An 11,179-nucleotide genomic window follows, 5' to 3' on the forward strand; every position below is an offset into this window, starting at 1 on the left:
CTGTCCCAAAGGAGGTACCCACCTGAGGGGTGGAGAGACCAGAGGTGACCCGTGTGTTGCCATCTTGAAGGTGGTCTTGCTGTGAGATGGAGAAAGGAGGTGTGCTGTCGTTCTTGCCCGTGCTGCGCACCTTTTGAGGCAGGGTGTTACTGTCTTGCCTATAGGCTGCCCGCCACACCCCCCCGAGACTAACCTATAGGCTGCCTGCCACAGCCCCCAGAGTCTCCCAGCAGGAGCCCCCCGGGTGCTCACATCCCCCTGCCCGGGGCCTAGCGTGCCTCCTTGAAGCCACGGACGTTTTAACCACCATGTTGCCTCGATCTGATCGGAGCAAGATCAGATGACATGGTGGTGGGGACGTCAGCAGCTGGGCCATGCCGGTGTTCCCCACTGTTGTTACTGCTGATAACTGGTGCATCTGCAAGAGCCCTAGTGGGAGTCCTAAAGAAAAATACTGGGGTAGGTGAGCCTGTTGCCCTTACCAAAGCTACTTTCTTTCCTGATACAGTGTCGTGGTTGTGAGCCAGGCAGTCTATGACCAATAGGTTGGGTTGATGTTTGTCATGATGACATGATGTGATCTGACACTTCACATGCAGAGACTTTCTCCTTCCTCCAGGTGACTGGGAAGGAGCCTTGTATTTGTATATGCCTGTGCTGAACTAATCTAAGGAAGAGAATACTTGTATTTTTTTTTCCTCTAGGCTTTACTGCTTATTTATAGTGATGGATGATGTTGCTATTAAAACATTATGTGGATGCTAATTTATTGCTGTAGGGATGCACTTCTGGCCTCACAGAGACACAATGTTCTGACCATGTAATAAACCTGAAGCGTGCAGTGTTTGGATCTGTGCTGTTCTGTTCTTTCTGCCTTTCCCATGCCCTCACCTGAGTTCTGTAACTGTTTCTTCTTTCTTGTGATACGTATACATTAATTATGCTTCTTTCACACTGGCTTGTGGAAGAATTTTTGCTGCCTTTTGTCCCAACACCGCCTTTGGCATTTTCTTTCTTTTCTCTTCTGCCTTCTCTGTTCCTCCATTCTTGATGCTTTTGCTCTGCTCTGTCTGAGCTTCCCTCTCATATTTTCTCCTTGGCTGTTTTTTCTTTTCATCCCCTTGTATTGTTGAAGACACTGCATCTTGCTCTGACGTGTCCTTATTGCTGTCTGTTTTAAGATTTACTTGGGGTCCAGGTTTTAGACCTTTCTGCCTGCTAATGTTCTTTTTCATGATGCTCCAGGTAGAGTATTTGGTTAATGGACATATCCTGTGCCTTCTAACCTACTGAATGTATTTTGTTTATCAAGGCTGCTACCCTGACTAGGTCTTATGGCATTACCAAATATCTTTGTCTCCACATAACTTGAAGATTCCCTCACCTGCAATTTTTGACAAATGGTGGTGGATTCCGACAAGGATTATACTGATGTACATACATCACTATCAGGCAAACCTTCAAACCCCAGCTGTTGCTGTTGTTGCTTCTGTTCTCATTGACTGACAGGCAAGAACCAGAATGTCTCTGGAAGGAGTCAAGTCTCAAGTCATAATGAAACTCAATTTACCAAGAACAGCAGCAAAACTACAAATGAGGAAACAGACTGATCAGAACAGAAGAGGTGGTGGTCTAGACATGAATCTGTGGCCATCCCACAGCTCTTTGGCAGGATTTATGAACAACAGGTAAAATGGTGGCAATTGGGGAACGCGTCTTGAGAAGCCTCCCTTTTTTGTGACCACATGCATCTTTGTATCTCATACCAGTGGTATTGACAGTGACTTTCATTATTTAATTCATCACGACATGCCTCAGGTGTTCTATTGTATTCAAAGACAATTAGTTCTTTTTCACCTTAAATAGCAGTAACTAGTGTTTAGTTGTGGTAAGTAATGTCCTGGGAATGCCTGATGCCTACTCTGTTCTTCTCCAGGACAGTGGAGCAACCAAGACCATCTTTAAAAACTCCTAATGGTTTCCCTCTTGATTCAGTCAATGCTTACAAGGGGGCTAGGGAGTTTAGTTAGCTAGTCTGTGTAGATTCTAGAGAGATATCCAGCAAAGCACTGTGGCATAACTTTTTTTTTTCTTTTTAAAATTTGTTTTATGTGATGACCCTATGACAATGGCTAAGTATGTCCATAGAGTGACATAACTTTTTAAAGTTTATCTCTGCGTGCTCAGAAACTCAGGAAAATTAGGTCATTCACACACTTTTGTATCTTGAAAGCTGGCAAAGTTTTGTTCTGGGGCCTTCCTTCAGAAGGTTCTGGGAGGCTGTGCTGAAGTTGTCAGTGTTCTGGGAAACAGAACTGAGAGGTGAGGTTAAAACCTTTAGCCTAAAGCTAATTTTAATATTCAGGCTTTATAAATGAGTTTTTTGTTCTGGTATTTTGCGTGATACAATTGCATGACAATGCTGATTAATAGAAATAAATAGATTTCCTTCTTTATTTTAAAAAAAGTGATTCTAGATATCCTGTAGCCTTTATTGAAAGTAAGTAGCTGTAGAGAGGCAGACAGTCTAGACCTGAATTCTGACATCATTTTTGGCATTTTCTTAATCCAATTCACTTACAGATATCTGACAGCAAACCATGGCAGCCACAGTAAACTGTGCATCTTGCTGTGAATTGTTCTTTGTTGGGCACTGTGAAATGTGGTCTGTTTTCTTTGCAAATAGGCCTGGCTTCATACTCTCGGTGTGGGTTTTTGTTTTTTTTTTTTCCTTCCCCCTGGCAAGAGAAAGTAGCATCACAAAATACATTTATGAAGTAATTCCTCTCTTAATCTAATCTAGTTTTTGTAGGGGACTTCATGACAGTAAAAAAACCAAACAAACAAAAAAAGTGTCTATCTCCAAATAATTTGGTAAACTGACCTGCAAATCTGGGACTGAAACTGAGATAGTGGGCAGAAGGAATGAGGTGTGGGATGAGTAGGGGAAAACAGGTCTTGGACTGCTAAAATAAACTTCTGTCACCTGGTGTGAAACACATCATAACCAGATGTTACTACCCCAGTGGTTTTGGGGGTGTGTAGGAAGCTAGTTATGGCTGCTCTCACGGATACAGGGATAACCTACCGCAGAGCACAGTTCATGTGCCATGGGCCTGTGTGGTGGCCTGAACAGCTCTGATCTTGCTCCTAGCTGTATGGAGGCAATCCGAGTCCACGTGACAAAACTTCTGTTTTCGGTTGTTTGTGGGGAAGAAAAGTAGTAATTGATTTTAATTATCCATTTGTGAAGGAAAACACTTCAAAGTGAGGAAATACAATTAAACTTGCTCATGCATCCTTAGTTTATTACTTTTGCATATGCCTTATGACAATGTGCCTAGTTGCATTTTTACTTGCTGTTTTCCCATAGATCTCGGCACTATTCAGGCGTATGATGGGCTTTCTCCCTGTGATGAAGCAGGGTAGTGTCACAAGGGAGACTATTGTCTGTGGAAGCTTCACTTGCTGCAGAAATTGGGAGGGTACAGTCAGTAGAGCAGGAAACGGGAGAAAGGATGATCATGATGAGGGCAGTTGAGTGCTGGAAGACTGGGTTTCTTGTCATGCCATTCAAGCTACCAGTGTTCTTTGCTTGATGATTATTTGAGCATTCCTTTATGGATAACTGACTTGAAATTGTCAAAGCTCATTTGTTGTGTGATTGAGCATTCACAGATGCTTTTTGTTTACTGGATGTGAAAGTCCAGTACATACTGCTATCTATTCTGGCAAAATGGTTCTCAGTATCTCAAGCTGAGCCGCCAACAGCAGTTGCAGGCGCTTTGCTCTTGGTGTCTGTCCTTTGGTCTTTTTCTGTAATGTGGATACAATGTCACCCCTTCTCATTTAACTTGTCAGTGGTACCAAAAAAATCAGAATGCTCGTGAGATGTTTGGATATAGCAGTAGTGAGAGGCATAGGGATGTCTCTCAGGAATTTAGTGCCCTTCTGTTCAGCGGAGGACTTAATGGTATTCATCCTTTAATAAATGCCATTTGACAATGAGAATAAAACAAAGATTCACTAATTGCTCATTTAGCAAGCACGATTTATCTTCCACACTAACGGAGCCCTGTAGGGAAACAAGGTATATCTTGGTGCAGTGAAATTCTGTCATAATCCATATGCTCAAGGACTGAAGTCATTCAGAAGCATCATCACTTTTAACTGCCTATTACACAGTCTTGGTGCACTTTTAACATGGCTAAGAGTTCCCAGCCAGCTCTGCTTTCACTGAGGCTGTGTCTGCACATGGTGATGCTGTGAACAACTGTTGAGCTGGAAGCCCTGTTGAGCTGGTGCAGCTCTCTGCCATAGCCAATGCACTCTGTTTCTCAGCAGAGTTGATTAGTCTGCATGGAGCAAAAAGAGTTGAAGGTGTGCTCAGGTGTCGCTGCATGAAACTGTCTTGTGCCATATAGGCAACGTAAGGCATTGCAGCTATGGTGGGTAATCACTTTTTTCCAATACCGAACAAGGATCTCTATTAGAAAATAAACCCACTATTATTTCTAAAACAAACAATGTTTTCAGTAAAGGTGTAGAGCTCCTACTGCTCTTTGATATCCCCTCACCTGCTTGATCAGACTTCCTAAGATGCTTAAATAAGCAGCACAGATCTTTTCATATCTTCAGTTCATTGCATAAGGTAAATGTATGACCTAAAGTAAATCACGTAAGTTCTCTCTGTCTTAGCTTGTATCTCTGTTTTGGCTGTAGAAGTATTTGTCTGTCTCACATGAACCTTCTGTGATCCAATTATAAATGAATCTTGAGATCCTTAGAGACATGCAAGTAGTGCAAGTTTTTTGGGTTTTGTTTTCTTTGTTGTTGTTGTTGTGTGGTGGGGTGTGGCTTTTTTTTTTTTTTTAATTTGCTAAGTTGGTCTGATACAGATGCAGGCATTCACTTCCGTGCCTTCCTGTTGTCACTCTTGCACTGGAGTGTTCAATTTATTCAGTCAAAATAGAAGGAATGTAGAGACTTCTCTGGTGTTTACGGTTTAGTTCTTAAATAAAAAAAAAAAAAAATCAGAAATGGTAGGAACAGACGTGATTCTGTCAAAGTCTGCAAAAAAACTAAGTGAAAGTTTTTGTTTGTTTTTTGTCTTTTACGTAGTTGCTTCCAAAATCCGTTACCTTCAGGAATACCACAACCGGGTTCTCCACAACATTTACCCTGTGCCCTCTGGAACTGACATTGCAAATACTCTGAAATACTTTTCTCAGACGTTATTGAGGTAAGTTTTAACTAATGCTCTTAAAGAAAAAAGAGCTAAAGAATTGTAAGGGGTATTGATTGACTTTGAATTGGTTGCAAGATTTAATGGGTCAATGCTCAGCCAAAAAGAGTCAGAGCACAATTTAAGAAAGGAATGGTATGAATTAATCTGTTCAGTGGCTGTTGCCCAATTTGCCCAGTTGAGCTGCTTATTGAGTGGCTGATTCTAAAATAAACTTGGTTGATTACACATTTGCTTGGCCCTCCGAAGACTTAGCTGAATGCACAAATACGCTGAATTTGTGAAGGAAGGAGTTTGTGACCTATAGAGTTTTAGATGTGTATACTCATGACCTCATTGACAGTCCTGGTGCCTCAGGATCCTACAGCAATGAGCCAGACACACTTACTGTGCCATAGTTCATCTGGCTGTCAGATTTGGGTTCTGGTTCAGTCCCTTATAACAATATGAGTAGACACAAAGTTTGTGTACAGATCTGGATTTGGATGGCAACAACAGCTCAGGATTGTTCTGACCCAGGGTGTTGATTTAGTCCAATATTTAATATTAATATATAGTACTAAATTACCATATGATTAAAGAATACATTTTGAATAGGAAATACTACCTCTTGTCTTGATAAAAAGATATGAAAAATTGTGAGACTTAATTAGGAATGACATACATTCCACAGTGCTACCTTGTAGATTCATATTTTCAATATGAAATATGAAATATTTCAATATGAAATTTTGAATATGCCAGCCCTATTTTTGGCTGGCACTAGTTTTCACGTCCGGGAAAATGCAGTTAAAGATATGCGTTCCTGATTTTTACCTGGAAAGATTGTCCCTGCTGTCAGAAGCTAGTTTGCAAATACAGATATTTACCTTACTTTGTAAGGAAAAAATAACAAAAGACAGTTAACCCATATATTTGTATACATACCCCTATGATGTATACAAGTTGAGAAGCAAGAATTTAAATTTGAAAGAATGACAGTAGTTCATTCTAATGTTCAGTTGAAGCACATGGGATGTATTAAAATTCTTGACCTTTTTTATAAGAAGGAAATACATGTTATATATATTATATATATTTTATAAGAAGGAAATTGGATTGTGAGCTGGCTAAGCAACAGAGCTCAAAGGGTTGTGATCAGTGGCGCAGAGTCCAGTTGGAGGCTTGTAGCTAGTGATGTTCCCCAGGGATCAGTACTGGGTTCAGTTTTGTTTAACGTCTTCATCAGTCACCTAGATGAAGGGTTGGAATGTACCCTCAGCAATTTTGCTGATGGTACAGAAGTGGGAGGAGTGGCTGATACACCAGGAGGCTGTGCTGCAATTCAGTGGGATCTGGACAGACTGGAGAGTTGGGCAGAGGGGAATCCCATGAAATTTAACAAGGACAAGCAAGTGTAGAGTTCTGCACTTGGGGAGGAACAACCCCACGTACCAGTACAGGTTAGGAGTTGACCTGCTGGAAAGCAGCTCCATGGAGAAGGACCTTGGAGTCCTGGTAGACAATAAGTTATTCATGGGACAGCAATGTGCCCTGGTGGCCAAGAGGGCCAACGATATCCTGAGGTGCATTAAGAAGAGAGTGACCAGCAGGTCGAAAGATGTTGTCCTCCTGCTGTGCTCTGCTGAGGCCTTGTCTGGAGTATTGTGTCTAGTTCTGGGCTACACAGTTCAAGAGAGACACGGAAATATTGGAGCAAGTCAAGCAGAGGGCTACAAGGACGATTAAGGGACTGGAACATCTCTTGTATGAGGAAAGGCTGAGAGACCTGGGGCTGTTGAGTCTGGAGAAGAGAAGGCTGAGAGGGGACCTTATCAATGTCTATAAATATCTGAAGGGTGGCTGTCAGGTAGATGGAGCCAGTCTCTTTTCAGTAGTGCCCAGTGATAGGACCAGGGGCAATGGGCATGAACTGCAGCATGGGAAGTTCCGCCTCAATGTGAGGAAAAACTTCTTTCCTGTGAGGGTGATGGGGCACTGGAACAGGCTGCCCAGAGAGTTTGTGGAGTCTCCTTCTCTGGAGACCTTCAAAACCGGACTGGATGTGTTCCTGTGCATCCTGCCCTAGGTGATCCTGCCTTGGCCGGGGGGGTTGGACCAGATGATCTTCAGAGGTCCCTTCCAACCCCTACCATTCTGTGATTCTGTGATAACACAGACAGGAATGCTCATTATCAGTGGAACACCTGTTCACTGCAAACTTAAAAACCTGTTTGGAAAATTTCAAGAGTAGAATTAATTAACCACTGTGAAATTCGTTTTCCTCATCATTTAGAATGTTGAAGAAACTTACGGCAACCAGTAGGGCATTTTTAAAATATTAAGAAATTAAAGTTGGTCTCATATTGCAGCAGTGGGAAAAAAAAACTTCAAAGAGTCACTGAAGATAGCTCTGAAATGTGTCTCTGTTGCCACATCAGGCTGTTTTGATGGTTTATTTGCACAACACACACACTTAAATCATATTTAAGTAAGGTTCTATAAGACAAAACAGCCTCTTGTTTAAATGCTGTGGGCCTTTAAGCTATTAAAGCAAGAAAGTTGGCCTTGATTCTGAACGTTTTATCTCTTAGCTGTAATTACCAAGTGCTTATAATGAGATCCATTTCTTTCTGGGCAGAAGTCCATTGGGACAGGATGGATTTAGAGTCTGCTCCTTAAAGAAAGTGTCTTTATACCACCTTGTTGTGTTCATCTTTCTAAGTGGTATTGCTGACGTACTGTGTGACAAATTCTTCACACTCCATGAGCACTGATGTTTCTGGGCTTACTGAAAAAGCTTCCTACTTACCAACTATGAGAGCAGATGAGAAATCAGGGCAGCAATTGCACAACTGAGCAACTCCATTTCTTTATTTCATGTTCAGAATGGGACTGAACCAAAATCCTCTTGTTGATAATGCTGAACCTCATGGAGCGGAAGTGATACTCATATCTGATATTTCTACACAAATGGCTCTGTCTTTCATGATCTGGGATCTGATCAGCCTCAGAGCTAAAAGGGCACCAGAAACTGAAGCCAGAACTTGGGTCTAAATTTAAGTGGACTGAGTTCTGATACTCAGCAAGGTCAAATCCACATTCTAAATCCCCATAACTGTGGAATTTGAACTATAGGTCAAAGCTTGAGTGCTATGGTTGAACCAGGATAGGTTTATATGCTTGCTGATACTAAGAACGAAGCTGGATATAAAAGCAAAACAAAACATACCCTGTATGTAGTGTGGCAGATGGAAAGAAGGAAACTTCCACCCACTGTGTGCAGATCTCTGCAAGGTTTACCCTAAAACTAAACAGACTGGAAGAGTGTGTTCAGAAATTTCTTTGAATATTTTGCATGCTGAGTCTTCTTTCTGCCTCCTACACTGAGACTCCATTGTGCCAGGTTTAACATCAATGATAGAAGTACATGGTGGAGAATAATCTTTCTAGCCTAAGACAGAGCATATGCAATGAATTTGGGCTGCTAAGAGAATACTGGTCTAACAGTGGCAAAAATGCCTATTGATTTCTGGAGGTTTTGGATCTGGTCTTCAGAACAGTTTGCTTGCGATCATCTACTATTTTAGAATATTTTTAAAAATTATTTCCCAGTTTGATCTTTAATCTCTTTGCAGATGAATTTTTTAGGATAAATATTTCTTGACAAACATATGTAGTCAAAGGAATAATGGAGGGATAGTGGTTAGTCAGAGAAATTCTGTATGATGATTGGGCTTTACAGGTGTAGTTTTTACAGTTTATTATACTTTTTCCCTTTCCATGTTATGGACACGTTGACTGTGTTCTTTTCAGTGGGGCATGCCCGCTGTTTTGGATCACATTCGTGTCTGGTGTCATGCTAGCTACAGTTGGATTGCACAAGGAATTAATTTGCTCCTTTGCTCTGGTCATAGCCTTAAAAAATCACAAGCTTAGGGGTGGGGGGAACAGATGTGGAATGGCTGAAAAAATTAAATTCCTTTTTTCTGTGAACAAACATCACATGAAATCACCATACACAATGCATAGTACATTGATTCATTTAGTTCTTCCTTAATTTTCTCTTTGGGCAAAAGCATTTCTTTACATTACAGCATGACTTTGTTTCATGCCCTGCTCATTGTCAGTGTTTTCTCCCTCATTTGAGGAATGATCTGAGACTTAATAAACTGCAGACCAGCTCATTCTTTCATATTTTCTTGGAGAAAATTCTCCAGGTGTATTTCCAAGTAAAATGGTTGACATAAGGAATAGTGTTAAATGCCCAGTGGCTAATTAAGGGTCAAACTCATTTTGCTGCCTTGGTGAGATGCAATTCTCTTGTAGGCATTTTAGGAAACCTTTACTGGAAGGCAGTAATTTTGGCATAGATTTGCCGCAAAGACGTACAAATCTTGAAACAAGCCCTGGTAGCTTTGTTACTTGCCACAGACCCAAGTTCAGTATGGAGTTATGATATGCAGACACTCCAAGTTCTCAGTACTTGGTTTGAACAGAAACAGGAGCAAACTGGGATCATTGTATCTTGGTCTTAGGGCACTTGTCTGTTCATTGCTTTTAAAACATATGGGTCAGGCAAAAGCCTGGGTCTGAAAGTTTTTGTGTGGGGTTTTTTTTTTTTTCCTTCCTAAATGTGGTATGGTTGCAGCTGGAGTTTAGGTACGATCTCATTGCTTTTCCTGAAGGGAACAGAAGGATGCTCTGATCAAGATACAAGATCGTGTACTTTGGCCTCTAATCCATAGATGGGCTATAGGCCCTTGTTAAAAGAAAAGGAAGCCTATAGTGTAAGCTCTTCATCACTGCCTTACACTTTCCAAAGCAAAGATTAATTAATACAGTAATATCCTTTCTGGAAATCTTTCTGGAAAGTGTGCTTGAAGTGATGTGTTGGCAAGTGAAGAGATGGGTAATTGGTATCATCTGTTGGTAGACAGGGAAGGAATATAATTTAGTACCTTCATATCTCTAAGCATGAGCTGCAAAGTATGGCAAATGAACATCAAGCAAATTAAAAGGAATCAGCACTCTGATAATTTGTTTTTAAAGTCATACTAGATCTTAGGTGATCTTCTGATACGATTTCATAAACACTGTCATGACAGTCACCATGTTTTTTGTACTGGACATTGGGTAACAGAAACCAAAATAATCTGCCAAATATGTAAGGAGCAACAAAAAAGTAAAAAACCAAAAAGTATGTAGTTTCTTGAAACAGACTGTCTGTCATCTCTGACTGCAATGTGATGTGATAGTAGACACTTGGCATAGAATGTACTTGTATTTTATATATATGGCAAATGAATGACACCTTCTCTTATAAGCACCTTAGCAAGAGTTTAGCTTACTTGCGTAAATTGTTGAACTGACTTATGAGGTAAGATATATCTGTGCTAAGGTGATTATACGATGGGGATTTCTGCACTGTTTAAGAGGACAGAGGTTTCCAGAAGTGCTCCCTCTTGACATAATTCTGCTCTGCATTAGTCAGTGGAATTTTAATGCCACTGGTTTGTCTTTTATAAGTTTTAATACTGACTTTGGAAATAGAGTTAAACCAACAGCAACTACTTTTGGAAATCCCAACCACTGAGAGGTGCAAAACATGCTTAAAAAAAAAAAAAGGCATTTTGTGTGATTTAATATATTTAAAAGTTATATTATACTTTATAGGCACATATGAGATTATGAACTAACCCTATAATTGCGTGATAACTAAAATATAACACTGCTTAAGTGACAATTTATTTCTATTTAAAACAGCGGTTTCTATTTTTTTAATAAATCAGATTAACATGTTTAAAACCATGTTTACAACATTCTTAAAACAACATAAGTTGGTTGACATATAGCCTCTATTTTGATTCCCACTAAATCCTTTTTATTTTTTGAAATTATCTCTCCTTTAGTTTATAGTGAGTTTTGTTGAATAATAACGTAAGTAACAGCAGG

The 11,179-nt window shown here is 40.4% G+C and overlaps 1 protein-coding gene across 1 annotated transcript in view; it reads left to right on the forward strand.

Moving 5' to 3' along the window:
- The first annotated feature begins 3,891 nt into the window (after positions 1 to 3,891).
- The window catches only part of LOC104623735 (protein unc-79 homolog), an 8,695-nt gene continuing 1,407 nt past the window's right edge, over positions 3,892 to 11,179 (forward strand). The window contains exons 1-2 of the mRNA XM_010290908.1: positions 3,892 to 3,973; positions 5,122 to 5,242. Of these exons, the coding sequence (XP_010289210.1) occupies positions 3,892 to 3,973; positions 5,122 to 5,242 (203 nt within the window). The remainder of the gene's footprint in view (positions 3,974 to 5,121; positions 5,243 to 11,179) is intronic.

This window comes from Phaethon lepturus, unplaced genomic scaffold (assembly GCF_000687285.1).
Source record: "Phaethon lepturus isolate BGI_N335 unplaced genomic scaffold, ASM68728v1 scaffold1310, whole genome shotgun sequence".
Classification (NCBI taxonomy): domain Eukaryota; kingdom Metazoa; phylum Chordata; class Aves; order Phaethontiformes; family Phaethontidae; genus Phaethon; species Phaethon lepturus.